This window comes from Castor canadensis, chromosome 8 (assembly GCF_047511655.1).
Source record: "Castor canadensis chromosome 8, mCasCan1.hap1v2, whole genome shotgun sequence".
Taxonomy (NCBI): Eukaryota; Metazoa; Chordata; class Mammalia; order Rodentia; family Castoridae; genus Castor; species Castor canadensis.
Window position 1 is genome coordinate 87,927,437 of NC_133393.1, and position 19,307 is coordinate 87,946,743.

Consider the following 19,307-nt stretch of genomic DNA (forward strand, 5'->3'; position numbering starts at 1 on the left):
TATAGACACCATGAGGGATTCTGGGATAAAAGATAAATAATCCATACCTGATAAGTGCTGCTTGGATGTTTAATGCAACCAGAAGTGGGTGCAGGATTAGTGATTCTGACTTCTCATGGCTAACTTCATTTATCAGCATGGCATTCAAAGCCTTTCTCAATTGGGCCCCAACCCATTCTTCTATAGGGCAGACATAGACAGCAAGCACAGTGCCTAGGGCACAGAATACTTTCAGGGTCCTACAGAAATGTTTTAGCTTCTTTTTTTTTTGGGTGGTTCTGGGGTTTGAACTCAGGGCCTTGAGCCACTCCACCAGCCCTTTTCTGCGAAGGGTTTTTTCGGGATAGGGTCTCGCTTACTATTTGCTCAGGCTGGCTTCGAACCAAGATCCTCCTGATCTCTGCCTCCTGAGTAGGTAGGAAGCACCTGAGTAGGTAGGCATGAGGAACTGACACCCAGTTTTTAGTTTCTTATAAGATCAGGAGAAATGAAATAAATAGAATCTGGATATCTGCCTTTATACCAACGCAGTGATAAAATAATTATTTTTTAATGGAGCAAGGGTCCTATAAAGACAAAAGTGCTAGAGTCCAATAAAGTCAAAACACAGCCCTCAGAGCTGGGATGTAGTTCAGTAGTAGAGCTTGCCTAGCATGCTCTTAGGACCTTGTTTCCATCCCCAGACCGCAAGGAAAACACAAAAAACTTCTTGTGCCCAGCAGGTGTGGTAACACATGCCTGTGATCCCAGCACTGGGGAGGTAGAGGCAGGAGGACTGAGAACTTGAGAAAAAGTCTGGGCTACACAGTGAGAAACTATCTCAAAAAACCAAACCAAACCAACCCAACCAAAACCAATATGTGACCCTCATCCTCCAGCTTCTATATCCATCACTCCTTCACTCTGCTGCCCTCTGGATTTCCCAGACCCACTTCTGCCTTTGTCCCTCTGTGGTTTTGCTCATGCTAGATCATTGCTTGTGTGACATCCCTGCTTGAGTCCTTCCCACCTAAGGAGTCATCTTTTGATGAGGTCAAATGTTACTATCTTTGTGAGGCCTTTCCTGATCTCCCTGGGTGGGAGTTAGAGTTCCTTCTAACTCACCTAGCACATTTTTGGACATCTCCAAGCTTGTTGTGACTTGTTTGCATTTAGAGTGGGAGCTGTGTGGGAGAAGGGCCTCATCTTACCTGTTTGACACCCAATACTTGGGTTAGATTTGGGATGTATGAGGACAAGAGACATGGCTATAACTAAGCTTTTCAAATGAATGTGGTCCTTCCCAGCCTCAAATAACTGTTTCAGCTAAGGGACAATACAGGGAAAGAAGAGCCAACATAAAATTCCTCACCAATTCCATAAAACCTTTATTTCCACTGGGATTGATGCCATGTTCATGTCCAATTTTTTTCCCTTTCCCCACCCCACAGGAAAGCCTGGTCACCCTCTCCTTTCCCTTTGTCTGAGCACCCCAGAATGTCTTCTCTATGGCGTCCTGTGTAAGTTCCCAGGGACCTGGGTGGCCTCTAGCATTGTTGAGGTGCAGGAAACAGGAGGCAGCTGTGGTCCTGTGGCACCCTCGTGTGGTGGCAGCCTACTATTGAAGTCCAAAAAAGCTTTCCCAAACAGAGCTTGTTTTTCTCCAGGCAGGGGGTGCTTCCTACCTCGGGGAATATAGCCATGTGCAGTGGGGTCCAACTTGCTTGGAGAAGAGCTGATATGCACATCAGGTCTGTTCCACATGGGGACTTCATGCAAGCACAGCAGGTGGGTCAATCCTGCAGTCACGCTCCACAGCACCCTGTCCCTGCTTCTGACTCACATTTGCCAGGACTCTGGCTGGCTTTATCTGGGGTCTAGCCTCAGGGCTGCTGATACCTTGCTGAGTGACTCTGGACAAATTCACTTATCTAGCCTGTTTCCTAATATGAAATTAAAGGATTGGACCAAAATACCAGCTTTCAAATTATACTTACAGAAGAAAGATTGTGGGCTGGAGGCATGGCCTTCCCCTCCCTCAATTTCACCACGCTACTTTGCTTTTTATCTACCTTCTATAGAAGGCCTATTAAAAAAAGGGTGGGGGAGGGTCCTGGGACTTAAATTGAGAACCACTGCTTCCACAAGCTTCTTGCTTCTCAGGATTCCTAATGTGGTCTCTTCCTACCTGGCTCCCTGGCTTCATGGAGGCCAGGCAGCTAGAAATGATCAGAATGGGATGGAGAGGGAATGGCAAGGTGGCAGCTGGTTGTCTAGTATTCTTGTGGTGTGCAGAGGAGCCGTGGTTCAGCACTGAAGACTGAGTGAGCCTCAGTTCTGGCTCCAGCCACCCAGAGCTGTGCGGCTACAGACCAGCTCCTTTATATCTGTCTTTGCTTTCTTCCTCCTTTTCTTTCTTTCTTCCCCCTTTCCTTACTTCCTGCCTCTCTTTTTCTTTTTTTTTTTTGGAATCTTGGGAACACTGCCATTAGGAAAGTGCTCTACCAACAGAGCTATGTTCCAGCCGGCCTTAGCTGTCTTATCTGTAATACAGCATGGAGGTTCCTGTTCTCTTTCTCACAGGATTATTGTGCAAATGAAGTAAGATAGAGGACACCTGGCAGGGCACTTTCTGTAAATTACAAAATGGCCTTCTATTCGCTCAGGTAACACAGTAAGGGAGGCTTACTCTCTCAGAACACACAATTTTGCTAGATTTTGCAGATGCTTTGGATGCCTGGGGCTTTGGGACACAGCTGCCAAGGTCCTCCTTGCTGTCCTGGGTCTCCTCCAGCTGCCTTCTCTGCTTTGCAGGCCTCTGTTTCTAGGACAGAAGATAAACCCTAGGCCTGAATCATGTGTCCTCAGATTCTTCCATCAATGTGGAGGAAAGAAAATGGGCCCGATGTCGCGAGGAGCAAGAAGTTCCTGCTTTGACATCCTTTGAACTTAAAGATCCATCTTTAAGGCCTGCAGAGGAGCTGGTGATCAGATTTTCAGATGTCTGGTAATCCTGTTTCCTGAAAGGAGTGGCAGGGCTGGCCCTGGGGACAACTGGAGCCTAGACAAAGAGCCACAGTTGATGGGGGTCCCTGGGGTTACAGGGGGCCATGGCTGGCTTTTTGTCCTGGGATGTCAGGCAGGTACCAGATCCTAAGTTCCTGATGAGCTGATCCTAAAAAATGACACAGCAAAGGGTCAACGCGGGCACAGACCTTTAACTCATGGGGGAGGGGGGAAGGCGGCAATGGGACAGGGAACAACTGATAAACGGCAAAGGAAACCCAACAAGGCACAAAGAGGGTGTTTCCAATTCCTTCCCTGGGGTGTAAACGCTGATGAGATGCGTTCTCTTCCCCCTCTGTGTCTGGTGCCCATTCCCCATCCCTGGCTTTAGCCTGAGTGGCTGTAACAGAGGAAAGCAAGGCCATGGGCTAAAAGAAAAATACAATGCTTTCAAGGGCCTCCCCCTCCCCTAGTTAGTCAGGCTGAAGGACCGAGGCCCACTGCTGCCCAATCACCAATTTCCTGCCTTTGATTGTACTTTGACTCCTCCCTTCCCTGCATCCTCAAGGCTATGTTCCTCTTTTCCTGATTTTTTTGAGGGGGACTGCAGTGGGGTGGGGTTTGGACTTAGTGATGTGGAAGTTACATCATATATACTGGCGCAATGTGGTACAATGGAAAGAGCCAGTATCTAGGCCCAAATCCTAGTCTTATCATTTTCTAGTGATGGGTCTTGGGCCTGTGGCAAATTTGTTGAGCTTCATCTGGCTCATCTATTGAAATGGGGGCGGTGTCTACTGGGAAAGGGCCCCTGAAAGATTAACCAAGCCCTGTTTGTGAGTGCCTTGCTTTGCGCCTGGCACACAGAGGCAGACGGGAGCCATGAGTGACCCTTTCATCTACTTGGGTTCATCCTAAAAAGCTTAAATTATAGCAGAACTAGCCATGGACCATACTTTGGCCTCATTTTATATCAGCTAGAACCAGCTGTCACTGAACATTCCTCAAATCATGGAGAGCCCTGCTGTGACCAAGCCCCCACTCGCTTCCCTTTCTGTGAGGCTCTGATCTACCCATGGTGACTCAGGTGGAAGATGCAGATTCTCAATTCCCTCCCTTCTGGCTACTGACTCACCGGGGTCAATTCCCATTCCTCATCCTTGGGCACTGGGCTGTTTTTGCCAGTGAAGTGACAGCTCCTAAGGCCCAGTGTGCTGGTGCTGGCGTGTAGACACAGCTGCTTGGCAATGTTGTGTCGAAGGTCCCTCTGGGTTGTGTACTCAAAGTACTGCAAGTCAAGACAAGGACACCCTGAGGAGCAGGTTGGGCCTTTGCCCACCTCTTTCCAAAGCCACCCAATCAAATGGCCTCCTGGGGAGGACAAGGCTATGCCAAGACTTTTGGTAGTTTATGGATTGCCCTCATGACTTCTGCCAAATCTGGGTTATACTGGAGTAATAGTTCATACATGTAACCTTCAAACTAACTAAAAGTTTATTTTAGCCTCATTTTACGCACCGTCTGTGGAAACATGCATTACATATGCTAATTCTACTTTTTTTGTGACAGGTTCTCCCTATGTAGCCTGTGCTGGCCCTGAATTTGTAATCCTCCTGTTTCAGCCTCCTAAATTCTGGGTTTAAGGGACATGCACTGCCACAATCAGCTGCTAGTTCTATTTTTGCTAGTAGATTACTATTTAAATTTTAAAAATGGGCTGCAGGTGTGGATCAAGTGGCAGCGTGCCTGCCTAACAAGTGTGAAGTCCTGAGTTCAAACCCCAATACCATCAAAAAAAATGTTGCCAGGTATGGTGGCTCACACTTGTAATCTCGGCTACAGATGAGGCAAAGATGGGAGAATCTCAGTCCAGGCTAGCCAAGGCAAAAAAGCAGACCCCCATCTCAAAAAACAATCCAGGTGTGGTGGTACAGTCTGTAATCCCATCTACTCAGGAGCTGGTGGTAGGAAGGTCAAGGTCTAAGGCCTGTCCTGGGCAAAAACAGGAGACCCTATCTGAAAAATAAGCTAAAACAAAAGGGATTTAGTTCAAACCCAAGTACCACCAAAAAAGTTAAAAATAAATAAAAAATGCTCAGATATACCACCTAAAGTTAGCTTATAGGCCAGGAGTGAGAGACTGCTTTCGAATGGCTTTGTCTTCATTTGCATGTAACAGCAGCCTATTCAGTGTCCCAGACCCTCCTTTCTTTGTTTCAGTTCTGTTTAAAGTACCTCTTACACGCTGAGGATGTAACTCAGTGGTACAGTGCTCACCTGACATGCTTAAGGCCCTGGGTTCAATCCCCAGGTAGGCTGAGGGATGGCGGATGGGAGGCTACTAGTGATTCCTCAGGGATGTGCTGGGACATTGTAGGGTGTGGGATTAATTCCCAGGGTAACTGTGAGATGTCAGTAGGTGGTCGTATGAAAGATCACTGCTTGGGGGGCAGGGGTAGATAGAAGAAGAGTAGAGGTTTCTGGGCAGGGAAGACACAGAAGGTAAAAATTGAGTGTGGGCTAGGGAAAGTGCTCACCCAGGCCTTCTCTGATGGACAGTGTTCCCTCTCATCCCCTTCCAGCACCTGGCACGGATGCCAGTGCTCTCTCCCAGTCCCTAGTCCAGACATCAGACTGTCTTTTGCCTTCCACCTCAGACTGGGAGCTCCCTGAGCCAGAGGTGGTAGCCCCTCCTCCTTCCACACTTCCTCCATCCCAGGCCTCTGGGATGCCTGGAGCCTGGTTTCTCTTGGGCCTGCCTGGTGGGCTGTCTACCTGATTACCGCCAAGGCCGTGGCAGAAGTACATGATGAGGGGTTTCCCGCCATGGTTGTTCTCTCCCACATCCAGGCATTGATCCGTGCCGAAGTTCTTGATCTGCAGAATGGTGAGCAGAGAGGAAAACCAGGATGGCATTTCCTAGTGTGTGATATGGGGCCCAACTGGAATTTCCCCTCTGCTTATTTTCTCTGCTCATCAACCAAGACGTCTGGAGTTAATATCAAGGTGAGGTGCAGAACCCCTGACGCTGGGAAGAACAGGACTGGACACCTTCTGTGAGGCAGGATGGGGGCAACCTCTCAGGATGCCAGGTCCCTTGAGGAAGCCCCCAGCACAAGGGAGTTCTCTTAGGATCAGAGAGGAAGCTGCTGGGACATGTGAGCAATGTAGAGTTTCATTTTCCACCCTAGCTCTGGATGGGAACCTCTGGGGACAGAGCTCAGCAGTCTGTGTTTTAGCTCTTCTTCCTGGTGACTCAATGTATGTGAATATGTAAGAACCATTGCTTAAGGGTTTTTCCCCCGTTTTCAGGTTTTGAAGCCATCTCAGGAAGTCCAAAGTGGGCTCTCTATCCTCCTTCTGGATAAAGGAGGGTGGAGAGTAACAGTCATCCATTGGTGAGGTGGGTGACCTTTAACTTCTCTAGAAGGTACAGTGGATTCGTTCTCAAACTTACAGCTCCATAGAAGGTAGGATTCAGGTCAGGAACAAACATCTCTGGGTAGACGTTGTGCAGGAACCAGGAAAAGTTGTGGCAGTGTAGTTGTTCCCTTAGCTGCAATCTTTCCGAAATGTCACCAAAGGATTTCTGTCAACCAAACCAACCCCCTAAGGATCAGTTCCACACTCCTGACCTTCCTGTCTGGGTTGAAGCAGCTCAGACAGCATGGAGCTCCTGAGGCTACTTTGTCATCTGCTCATTCCTGCAGGTGGGCTATTGGCTCAGCCTCACACCCAATCCTAGACTCCCTGTCTTGACTTGAGGACTCCCTCATAATTCCCCCACTCCTCATGTCCTCTGACTCCCCAGTCAATCCTCAGGGTCCTCAATTCTAAACCTCTCAGAACCATTCCTCCTGTAAGAGGTTCCTCACAAAAACTTTTCCCTTCCCTCCCCTCCCCTCCTAAGTGATGCTGGGACTCTCCAAGTAGGGACAACAAAGTCTTCTCTCCTCCTCCTCTAGCTTTCTGTGTGTCCTGGGGCATCCTCTGGGCTCTAGCTCACAGAGCTGAGGGATGAAGGGAAGCCCAAAGGTAGAGATGGGTGGCCCTGCCCTGGGGCTCCTGGCTAGGCATGAGATTCTGTGCTTCTCTCCCTCCAAACACCTTCTAAGTGCCACTTCCTCTCACCTCCTGAGCCATCTTTGCTGCCTGCAGATTTCTCCTATAGAAAATCTTCTTGTAGTTGTCCATCCAGACTTCAGCCAGGCGCACTTGGTTGCGAGCAATGACACTTGTGCCCTTGGGAAAGGTGTGGGGACTCTTGGTACGGAACACGTGGCCTACCACAGAGCAGGGAATGATCTCCAGCTGGCCCCCGCATTGCCACACCTGACACAAGAAGAGATAAGATGGAGACTTCAGGGTGTGGTGGTCTATCTACTCCCAAGCAGCTCTGTTCAGTTCTCAGGACACCAGACCCCAGGCCCAAGGACTTAGGTAAATGAGGCTCTTTTTCTCCCTGGAAAACAGGGCATTGACCCGGCTTCTTTCTAGGTCATGACCACACAATTCCAGGCTCTCTGATGTTAGTTCACTGTAGTTTAAACAAATGGAGGTTTGTAGAATCTCCTGGAAATGTGATTTTATCAGTTCACCCAGGGGTTACTGGAAACTCTAATTCACCCAGACTGGACAATCAATGCACTGGTTAATTGCAAGGACAACCAACTGTCAGGTGACCTGTGGTAGTCACCTGGGTCCTTAGCTTTCTTGGAAAGAGACTGCACAAGGGTCAGAGGCTCATGGAGAAGCATGAATCAGAATGTCGGGAGTTACGGTAACTGGCTGATGATGCTTTTCCACGCCAGGGAAGATGTTTCTAAGATATCCCTCCCACTGGTCTCTTCTTCTGGGTTTTATATTGGGAGACACATGTTACTCATTTTAGTGTGTCAGTAACAGAAGTACGCAATCATAGTTACAGTGACAGATGTCAGTCACACCCTTAGTATGTGCGAAACACTGTGAGGGGACATCGTGAACAAGCTGGTTTACTTTGTGATTACTTTCCCATAGAGGCGATCCTTTCTTCCTGACCTAATCTTGCTTTGCCTAATGCTTGGAACCCCTCAGAATTCTTCGTCCACCAGAACTGGGGTCGAGCCCTTGTCCCACATTTATGAAGAGCTTGTTGATAGGGAAAACCCAAAAGCTGCTAGGGCGTGTGTCTTTTGACCTTGGAAGGGAGCCTGATTTTTCCAAAAAAAAAAAATAAATGATGGTGACTCAGGGCTGGAGGAATGGCTCAAGCAGTAGAATACCTGCCTAAGCCAGTGAAATGCCATGAGTTCAAACCCTGGTATCACAAAAAAAAAAGCACCCAAAAATGACTGTGGCCCAGCTGAAGGTATCGCTTAGCTCACCTGAGCACCTGCAAGCACAAAGCCCTGAATTCAAACCCCAGAACTGCCAATAAAAAAAAAAAAAGAAAAAAGAAAGGATGGTGACTGGTTACTAATCTGTTTCCACTTTTACCCTGACCCTTTCCCACAGATTTCACAGAAGTCCAGCCCTGATCACCCCTGGTAACCCTTCCCTCTGAGAAGTTCTGCCCAGTTATTTGTCTCAAGTGGTGTGACTGCTAGAGCCCACTGCTGTGGACAGGGAAAGGAGCAGAAGGGTGGAGCCAAGGCAGAAAATAGCCACCCTTTCAAGTTTGGGTCCAGATGTGACATTACTGTGGCTGTCACTATTCAAGAGAGAGTTCCTCATGCTATCCCCTAGGATGTGGTGATTCCCCCAAGCCAGCGTCACTCTCACCCGGAAGGACATTTCCACGTTCTCCCCTCCCCAGATCTCCATCTGATTATCATAGGTACCGATGTGCTCAAAGTAGGACTTGGAGATGGAGAAGAGGCCACCAGCAAACGTCGGGGATCTGGAGAGACAGAGGGAGAAGTATGTGCATCTTCTGCATGGGGAGGAGCGGGTGCCTGGTGAGGAAAGCTGCTTGCAGACTCGGCTTGAATCCTCCTAGCCTACCCCCGTCTCTTTCCTCCTTCTCAGGTCATGCAGCCTCTTCTGCTAAGCCACTTGCTTACTGAGATTTGACTATGGCCTCTTCCCCTTTTAGAACAGGTTATTGAGCACCTCTAAAAGGCATTCACTCATTCATTCACTCAACCAAGATGTCCGCAACCCCAGCACCAGGGCCTGTGCTGCCCGGTGGGCATTGGAGCTGACAAAGACAACCCATTCTTGAGCTCGTGGTCTGGCAGCAGGGGGAAGAGCTTCATGGCTCACCTTTTGACAGCAATGTGACTAGAGCAGAGCAGATGCGTAATTTGCAGGAGCCATGTGAAACTGCTTTTGAAAACAGGCAAGATTCAAACCATGAATGAGTGAATGCAGATTATCGGCTGGCCTAACCCCATTCTGTGTCAGGGTCCTTCACCCTTCAGGACTCTTAAGGCCCCAGTATTAGGAGCCTAGCCGTGGCATTTTATACTGACTGCCTGAGAAACTTAAATTTTGGGTTAAAGTGGGCAGTTGCCTTGAACAGGGGACACTGATAAGAGGGCCTTCCTGGAAGCAGGGTGGGAGGACATTGAGATTAAGCTCAATGTTTGGACTACAGGGAGAATTTAGAAGACTATAAAAAGATCTGGCTTCCAGACAAAGGCAAGGAGGCACAGACTTAAGTTAACATAAATTGACAAAAACATTTCCTCCTAGAAGTTAGGGACCAGATTGCTTATAAGAGGGGCTAGGCTAAGGCGTATGGTACCCAAGTGGACAAAGGGAAGGAGAAGCAAAATAGAAGGCAGGGGTCAAGGTCAGTGGAGGCAGGAGCAGGAACAAGTAACCATTAGCTGTCAGCTTCTGTGCCTGGACCAGACTGGCTTGGATGGGGCTTTGCTGCCCTCAGGGGGTGGCTTCGTACAGTACAACCAAGCCGAAACCTCTGTAATCCCAGAATTTATAAAGTGCCTTAAACACAGTGAGGGCCCAGCCAGTGTTCACCGGACTTATCTATCAAGGAACTTCATAGGAGACTGACCTTGATGCTATCCTGTGACTGCTCTTGTTTCCCTGACATTGGCTCCTGCCACCTCTTTCTGGAAGGAATTTCAGTTGGGAAGCCCTCTTGCTAATGCTGGCTTCCTGTTATTGGTTCTGTCCTCTCCCAGGCATCCAAAAGCCAGCCCAAGAAGGACCAGAGAGGCTCAGAGAGTCCTGGAGCTACAGATGAGCACTTTGAAGCTAACCTGTTCACACTGGGGCCTGTCTCTATGCTGACAGGCCTCTCAGTCTGAGAAGTCACTGACAAGTTAGCTATGAGGATAAAACCCTCCATGGGGAACTTCACCGTAGATCTGCCATCAATAGGCAGCCTCTAGTCAACACTGTATATTTCTGGCCTACTTCCTGGAACCCCGTGGGTTCTCTACTTCATCTCTTAGCCTCCCACCAGGCTTGAAAGGGAGAGTGCAAAGTCTTGCTCGTGGTCCTCCTGGTAGACCACCATATGAAGTGCCTCAGGCAAAGCAGGCACGCTACCCGGACACTTGGACCAAGGAGCAAATTCGCTCCTCAAACACTGGAGCTTTGTTCTCTAGTACGGTCTTTGGGCACTGGAGCCGACGTCAGTGATGGGTGGGGGCCAGGTGCCCTGCCCCTGACCGTGCCTCTGGGTGCCTGGCCCCAATCTGAGGGCGGGATTTATTGCTGTCCACACCAAACAAAAGGCATCTATATGAAACAAGCAAAGGATTAGTAGAGAGTTGTGATTTCTTTTCTCTCCTGCCTTCTCTTTTCTCTCTTTCTAATGGAGACAGAGCAGTTGGCTGGGATTTCTCCATATGGCGGCCACTTAAGCCCTCTCAGCTGAGACTCTGAGCAGCATTTCTTAGGATTCTGAGCATGTGGAGAGGGCAGAAGCTCAACTTTTTCCTTTCAAACCCTCCCCCCTCATCTCTGGCTACTGCATCCCCAGCCTCCCCATTCTTCCAGCCCTGATGTGTGTTTAGTTGAGCCTTAAGTCCCCTGGCCAGAACAGAAAAACAATGGCACTCATAATCCAAAAGCAAGGGATGCTCTGAAAGTTACTCCCAACTCATTTGTTTTGAGACAATGGTTAAAATATACTCTGGTCCCCCAAAAACTCCAGCAGGTGATCTGCAGAGGTCAGGGCAGGCAGCACGTGAGGGAGGCAAGCCCAACTGGGCTTTAAAGAGTAGATTAACTTCCAGTTCTCTATCCTATAGCACAGGAACTGGCAAACTAGAGCCTCTGAGGCTGGGAGTGTAGAGTACTTGCCTAGCATGTGCAAGGCCCTGGGTTCAACCTCCAGCACTGCAAAACAAAAAACTAGAGCCCGTGGACAAGAGGTGGTGGCTATTTGTTTTCATAAGGCTCTGTGGCAAAGATTGGTTTTTACTTTTTTTTTGTTTTTGGTGGTACTGGGGTTTGCTAGACAGGTGCTCTACTGCTTGAGCCATGCCCCCACCTGGTTTTTATATTTTTAAAGGGTGTAAGAAATCAAAAACCAAAGAACATGCAACACACTAAATGTGGCTGGCAAAGCCTAAGAGCTTTACTATCTGGTCCTTTATTGAAAAAGGACAGGGCAACTGCAGCAAAATTACTTCTTCTTTCTTTTTTTTAAATATGTTCTCAGTCACCACTACTACTTATTACAAGCCTATTCAACAATGGCCTCCACCCACCATCTCTCTGCTGTGTAAGCACCAATCATGACCTTTTAGGGATAGGGAGTAATAAATAAGGCGAAGTATGTCACAGTCAAGGGTGAATAAGAGCAAGCTGTTACAATGTGAGGCAGTGTGGCACCCTGTTAAGGCCTTGGTCACACAGGGAGGGGTGTCCTTGCTCATCCATTTTCTAGCTGCATGATCTGAGGTCACCTGTTTATCACTACAGGTCTCAGTGTTCTCACCTGTCAAATGGGCTAATCACAGCAACTACATCATAAGGACAGAGGATGAAATAAAACATGTCAAGTGTTTGATACAGCACCTATAGGAACTGAGTGGGTGGAGGCTAGGTTGGGGCTCACCAGGCTGTGGTTCTTACTTGATTGGGTAGGTCTCATCCTTGCGTCTCTGCTTCTCATGTGCAGGTAGAACCTCCCAGCCAAAGGTCAGGCTCCAGTCAAAGTTGCCACGGCTATGGACTCTGCCCATCTGCACGGGCTTAGAGAACTTGAAAGTGTTAAGGTCGATGGTGACAATGTCTGGGCTCACCACTGCTGTCTTGTCCTCAGCAATTCGAGCCAGGAGGGGCTCTAGCCAGCCATGGAAGCACTCACCTGCACACCCAGACCAGGAGGTAGCTATTAGTGGTTTTTCTACACCTTTCCCCCCCAACACTTCTAGGAGACACAGGAGAATCAGAAGACCTCCCCCATTCCCTTATTACTTGTAGTGAAACACCAGTAAGCTCCACAGCTGAAGGGAGCACGGAACAATCTCCTGAAAAAGCTACCTCAATCCCTGAAAGATGGAGGTAGCTTTGGAAGGGAGAACAGAGGTCTCAGGGGAGTAACATACTCAACTCAAAAGATGCAAGAACCTGGATGGAGCTCTTCAGGGTTTCCAGCCTTACCCATGGAACCAGCTCCTCATCCGAGTATGGATTTCGGAAGGGAGTGTCCCTTCCCCCAGGGTATCAGCACATCAAGCTTTTGTTCCAATTGTACAAGAATCTCTCTTACTTTTCTAGCCTTTTGAACTTTTCAATGAACTTCTGTATACACATTACTTCATTTGGCCCTCAGAGTACTAATTTTGTTAGGTGAGTAGGCGGTCTCCTCATTCCCATTTCACAAATGAGGAAACTGGGCTCAGTTAGTGACAGAGTCATAATAGGAACTAGGGTTTCTGACTCTACGTCTGCTGCTTTCCCCAGTGTTTATCACAGCTCTCAGGGAACAATTCTACCACGCCTCCTCCCCCAACATACACAACAGTGGGGAGGTATTTTGTCTTTCTGGCTCCATAAAACCCTACAGAAAAGTTCTTCCCAAGCCTATTCCCAGTGGTAAAAGGAGGCCTCTCTGAGGGGCAGCGCTCAGAATCAGGTATAGATGGGGGAATGGGAGAGAGATGCAGAAATAGGGCTCCAGGGCACACTCCCAGGATTTGGGGTCACCAATTGTTTTAAGCTGTTTGTGCCTCCTGATAACATCCCTGGGATTGCGGTAAGGAATAAAATAGAAGGTGGTCACAAGCCTCTTCATGCCTAGAACAATAGAAGAGGACAGTTCCAACCCTTCATTTCTACCAGGGGAAGAAGAAGTAGGTGGCCCACGCTTCCTGTGTCTACTCACAGTGGGCATCCAGGAAGGTGAGCACCTCTGCCTGTGCCACACTGGCCCCCAGCAGCCGTGCAGTGATCAGCCCCTTCCGCTCCTTCTGCCGCACCACCTTCACAATCTGGAGCTGCTGCACATACTGCTCCAGCTTCTCCTTTAAGTACTCTGCAAGGAATAAGGCCATTGTTGCCAGCTTGGCCACTTTGTTGCAAACCTAATCCCCTGTGGGCACCAAGCCCTGGTGTTCCCAGGGTTCCAACAGGCCTGAATGTCAACCCTCCCACAAGCCTGCAGGGAGCCATTCATTGTACACAAGGGGGGAGGGAAGAGAGCAGGAGAAAGAAGGAAGCCCTGTTTCTGGCCAGGCCCCCAGTAGGCCATGGCTCTGCCCTGCTGTGTCTGCTGTATTCTCTAATGTCTTCTCTGTCAACCAAGATAGCACCTCAGAGCTGGGTTTCTTTGATCTCAAATTGAGCCCACACTTCTGACAAGGGCTCTCAGAGGCCTCACTCAGTCTCTCCTCTGTCAGAGCTGAATCCAGGCCTCTTTGCTCTTCCACATGGTGGGTGCTGTCAGCATCTTTCTGTGTCTGTGACTTCTTGTCACCCAGACTTTTCACAGTTAACTCAACTGGCAGAATACATGCACACATAGATGTTGACTTCTCGTTTGCTAGATCAGCAGCAAGAAATCTTACTCTGATTTTTTTTTTTTTCAGTGTTGGGGATGGAACCCAGGGCCTTGTGCATGCCAGGTAAGCTCTCTATCACTGAGCTACGCCCCCAGCCCTAATCCTCTTGATTTCTTCCTCTGCATATGGAACTATTTAAGGAGATGAAAACATGCCAAGCAGTTTTTAAATTATATTTTAAAAAGAGCTGGGGGTGGGGCTAGAGGTGTGGCTCAAGTGGTAGAGCACCTGCTTGATAAGCACAAAGCCTTGAGTTCAAACCCCAGTACCCCCCAAAGGGGGGGGCTAGGGATGTAGCTCAGTGGTAGGACACTTGCTTTCATGCATATACATATATATATATACACATATGTACACACAACACATATACATATATATTATATATATGTTAGAAAGAAAGAAAAAGAAAAAAGCAAGCAAGCAAGCAGGGAGGGAGGAAAAAAGGAAGAAAGAAACTGTGCATGAATGCCCTGGGGATCAGGGGCCTCACACGTGCACACATCCATGCGCTATCCCTGAACACTTGAACACTGCTCTGTGCCAGTCCCTGAACTAGTGCTACAGCGGAAGTATGATGGCAGAAGCAAGGCCAACTATCAAACAGGTGGTTATGGGGCAGGTGATCACTGATCTGCAGAGTAGCGCGGACTGGAAAGAGCCAACCATTCCAGATTTGAGGACAGATTTTGAGGAAAAGCCTCTTGAAGGGAGATCTCAGCTGGCCGCTGGCTCTTTCCCAGGAGATGTTCTGCTTCTCTCGTGTGGTCTTCCCTTCAGCCATGCTGGCCTTCTTTCTGTCCCAAGTACACGCCAGGCCTCGGGGCCTTTGCTAGGACTGTTCCCTTTATGGCCTTTCCTGGCTACTGTGACTAAAAGAGCTCTAATGACTCTGGCATTTCACCTGAAATCCTCAGGGCATTAATAATAGCTCTGTTCTGAAGGAATCCATCTTGAAATACACTCCGAATCTTATGTGTTACTAAGTGCTACTTTGTTTTATCTATGCCTCTGCTCCATTCTTGGCTGTGCAGAGTGGAGTCGCCTGTAGTGTCAGAGGTGAGGAAGCTGAAACAAATGTGTGCATCCTTTGTCTTTCAGATGGTGGTTCTTAGGCCTTGCTCTGAACAGTGTTTTACAAACTGTGGGTCCTAAAACCAATTTAATGGGTTGCTACTCCTCTCTCTCTCTCTCTCTCTCTCTCTCTCTCTCTCTCTCTCTGTCACATACTCACACACATGCACTATATCCAAACATTTGAGCACCTACTCTGTGCCAGTCACTGACCAGGTGTTTTCATGTTGACTTCCTTCCTGAATCTTCTCTATGAAGGTTACAACTCTGTGGATTAGGAAGCAAGCACTGACCCCATAGTTACTAGAAGGAAAACTAGGACTGGAAGCAATGATCCCAGGGTTACAGCATGTGCGAAGGACAGCAGTGGGGTCCTAACCAGTCTATATCTGAACACTTCTCACCTCCCCCTCCAGGAGCAGCAAGGCCACTCATCCAGGACTTAATGTGACTGGTTTTTAAGGTGGTCTCTGCAGCCTCCAGTCATGTAAGACCTTGCCACTTTCCCATGTGAGACTCCAGGAGAGAAAGAACTTGGTCGAGCTGCTCTTTTGGTCACTTTCCAAGACATCTACATGGAACCCAGGGGAAGAAAACTATAATTTGGAACTTCAACTCTTCTCTTTTCTTCAGTTCTTCTGGATAGACAGGTGTTCCTGACATGGTACCCTTGTGAATGAAATTGTGCAGGCAGTCACCTGAGAAGGGGGCTGAATCTTATTCTAAGAAAAGTAAATAAGGGTTGGAGGTATGGCTCAAGGGGTAGAGCACCTGCTTTGCAAGTGGGAAGCCCTGAGTTTAAACCCCAGTTCAACCAAAAAAAAAAATGCTATTAAGGGCTGGGTGTGTGGCTCAAATGGGAGGACGCCTGCCTAGCAATTGTGAGGCCCTGAGTTCAAACTCTACTACTACAAAAATAAATGAATACTTCTAAAAAGAGTAAGTAAAGCTGTTTGCTTCTGGTGTCAGGACCTCATGAGTCAAAATGAGCTTCATGTGGCAGCTTTAGCCCAACAGTCACTTAGCAAACACCTTCTAACACACTGCTTAAAGGCCAGACACTGACCTGTACAGGGAGGGCCTGCCATGAAAGAGCTCACAGACTCACAACTCAACCACAGCCCCAAGTGCTGCTCTGACAGGAAGGAGGGAGGAACTCCAACCAGGAGTGTCACCCTCTCAGTGTGACTGACTATCCCCTGAGAACTTTCTTAACTATGCTCACAGGAGTGGTAGTGGAGATAACCCAGAGACAAAACATCACAGGAAGTGGGTTTTGTGGTAAGAGACTGAGAAGCACTGAGCTGTGACCGTCAGGGAGGTCTGAGCTCTACAAAGTTCTTCTCCCACGCCTTCCTTCCAGGCTCAGGTGGCCAGGTTGAATATGGGGATTCTGAGCCTAAGAGGCTCCCAGCTCTGGGCCTCAGGCCCTACTAGAGGAGTTAGACAACTCCCCTAAGAAATGTCTCCCAATAGTCCTTCACCTGTCCTACCTCTGAGTGCACTGCATATGTGCACAGAAGGGATACCACAACTAAGCATGGAGACAGGCAAGCCCATCCATTTCTTCTCATGTCCCTCAGATGAGACATCATTCCTTTTAATTTAGGTTCAGCAGTCTGACTTCATTCCTTAGCACTGGAGTCCACAAGACCATGGTGACCCCCAACATACATGCCTCATTCAGTCCAGTTGTTTGAAATACCATTTGTAGCTGGGCATGGTGGCATGCATTTATAATCCCAGCATTTGAGAGGCTGAGGCAGAAAGAGCGTGAGTTTGATGCCAGCCTGGGCTACGTAGCAAGATGCTATTGAAAGGAAGGAGGACTGGGTGCTGGTGGCTCACACCTGTAATCCTAGCTACACAGGAGGCAGAGATCAGGAGGATCGTGGTTCCAAGCCAGTCTGGGTCAATAGTTCTCAAAACCCTATCTCAAAAAACCCTTCACAAAAAAGGACTGGTGGAATGACTCAAGGTGAAGGCCCTGAGTTCAAGCCCCAGTGCCACAAAAAAAAAAAAAAGAAAGAAAGAAAGAAAGGAAGGAAGGAAGGAGGAAGGAAGGAAGGAAGTTAAGAAAAGGAAAGGGGAGGGGATGGAAGGTTATGTGCAGATGCTCCCAGGTCTTTTCCTTTTCTCTCACTCCACCATCCTTTTGTCACTCCACCATCAGCCCATCAGCAAGCACTGCCAGTTCCCTCTCCATCCCGACTGTTACTTCAGCAACAAAGTCCAACAGGACTTTGGATGAGTCTTGAAGATATGGTATGTGAAAGAAGCCAGTCACAAAAGGACAAATACATTATTCCACCATGTGAGGTAACTAAAGGAATCACATTCATAGGACAGAAGGTAGAATGGTGGTTGCCAGGGGTGAGGGATAGGAAGGATCCAGAGCTGGGGTTTAGTGGGTGCTTTACCTCTTGAGCCACTCTGCCAGCTCTTTTTTTGTGTGTTGGGCATTTTCAAGACAGGGTCTCTTGAAATATCTGCCCTGGGCTAGCTTCGAACTGATCCTCCTGATCTCTGCCTCTTGAGTAGCTATGATTACAGGCATGAGCCACCAGCACTTGGCAAAGATGGTAAATTTTATGTTATGTATATATTACTCACTCAGCACACAAAAAATCCAAACACCTTTGTAATCCATCATTTACAAAGGTTTCAGTGTACTCTCACTTCTCCAAACTCGTTTTGTATCAGTGTTCTTTCTGCTTCTTTGCCCACTTCCTTTCAGCTGTGCAGGACTGCTTTCTGGTCCTTTATAATGCCCTACCTCAGGGCCTTTGCACCAGCTGTTCTTTGTATGGGGAACACTCAGAGTGGCCTGTCCAACCTCTGCTAAAGCAGATTCCTAATTGGTCACTAGTCCGTTACCTTGCATTCTGTTCTTTTTTCCCTGTATGTAATTTCTTCACAGCACTTACTATCTGAAACTTTTTTTTTTTTTAGCTCTTCACCTAAAAAAAGAAGCTTCAAGACTCCACTCAGAAGTGAAGTCTGGGCCCTTGTTTTGACTTGTGGTGGGGAAGAAAAAGTCTCCCAGCCTGGCTCTGGGTCTATCAAGGTCACAGGGCTGCTGCTGGGAGGACAGAGAGTGCGAACATTGTCTTTCAGAGACACAGCCCTTGTTTGTGTATGTGTAACAGGAGCCAGTTAATCTGATCAAACAACCAAATGTGTAGGAAATTTTATCCTGCTGTGGATTTCTGATCATGGATCTGAGGATTTTTTCCTTTCCCCACTGAACTGAACAGAGCTCAAAGTATCTATAGAGTCTGAAAGCCCTCAGGTTGGGGGTGTTTATTCTAGTGTGCCCAAATTCCCTGGAATTACATGTAGAAATGTGCTGGTGTAATTGCTACGGGCAATTGAGGCCCTACTCAGGGAGAGGAGGATAGCTTATTTTTGAGACAGGGTGTTGCCTTGTAGCCCAGGCTGGTCTCAAACTTGTGATTCTCCTGCCTCAGCCTCCTGAGTGCTGAGATTACAGGCATATGCCACCACAGCTTGCATCAGAGGATAGTTTTCAACAGACTTTCAAAGCAGGCCAGGACTCAGAAAAATAAGAAGGTTCAGGTTTTTCAGGCAGGTGACTTAAGATGCTAGATGTGGCATTAAGAGTGAGTCCAATGGGCTGATGGAGTGGCTCAAGTGGTAGAGTACATGCCTAGCAAAAGTGAAGCTCTGAATTCAACCCCAGTACAGAGGAGGAGTGAGTACAGGACAACAAAGGGAAGCAAAACATGACACACCTGCTGGCTTTTAGGAGCAGGTGCTTTGAAGGGGCACCTGAGGCTACTGTAAGGTCCATCCTACCAGGCATAGGCTGCTCTGCCCTTCAGATGCTGCCTGTGCCAGGCAGGCATTGTGTCACTTGTTCAGCTTAGTCAGAGCTGCTGCCCAACTGAGCACTTGTACCTCACAGAGTTTGGGGCAGTGGTGAAAGCAGTTTAGAACTCCCCTCACATGTGGCTCAAGGGAGGAGCCTCTCAGGGCTGGGTAGCAGAGGGCTGGAAAACAGAGTAATGAAAGGGAGGGCCCAGTTTTATTTTGGTTTTTTGCAGTACTGGGGCTTGAACTCAAAGCCTCATGCTTGCTAAGCTCTACCACTTGTGCCACTCCGCCAGCCCTGAAGGGCCTACTTTGAGAGGAAGGCAACAATAACACTTGCTATCATTCCATTGCTACTAAGAGTCCTTGGAGGCCACGCCCAAGCCTTCCCATCTCTGCCAAACCTTTTGTCTCTCCTTCTCACAAGCCTAGTCTATACAGTCCTTG

General features: G+C 48.3%; 1 protein-coding gene across 4 annotated transcripts in view; it reads right to left on the bottom strand.

The window, feature by feature from the left end:
* Positions 1–1,338: 1,338 nt before the first annotated feature.
* Positions 1,339–19,307, bottom strand: part of Galnt6 (polypeptide N-acetylgalactosaminyltransferase 6) — a 36,150-nt gene continuing 18,181 nt past the window's right edge. For 3 of the 4 annotated variants that reach the window (XM_020161954.2, XM_074083411.1, XM_074083410.1), the window contains exons 5-12: positions 13,280–13,429; positions 12,025–12,259; positions 8,749–8,866; positions 7,117–7,317; positions 6,443–6,574; positions 5,761–5,862; positions 4,121–4,273; positions 1,339–3,154 (exon numbers count right to left, since the gene is read on the bottom strand). In XM_020161954.2, the coding sequence (XP_020017543.1) occupies positions 3,041–3,154; positions 4,121–4,273; positions 5,761–5,862; positions 6,443–6,574; positions 7,117–7,317; positions 8,749–8,866; positions 12,025–12,259; positions 13,280–13,429 (1,205 nt within the window). In that variant the 3' untranslated portion in view covers positions 1,339–3,040. The remainder of the gene's footprint in view (positions 3,155–4,120; positions 4,274–5,760; positions 5,863–6,442; positions 6,575–7,116; positions 7,318–8,748; positions 8,867–12,024; positions 12,260–13,279; positions 13,430–19,307) is intronic. The other variant, XM_074083412.1, reaches the window with a different exon arrangement.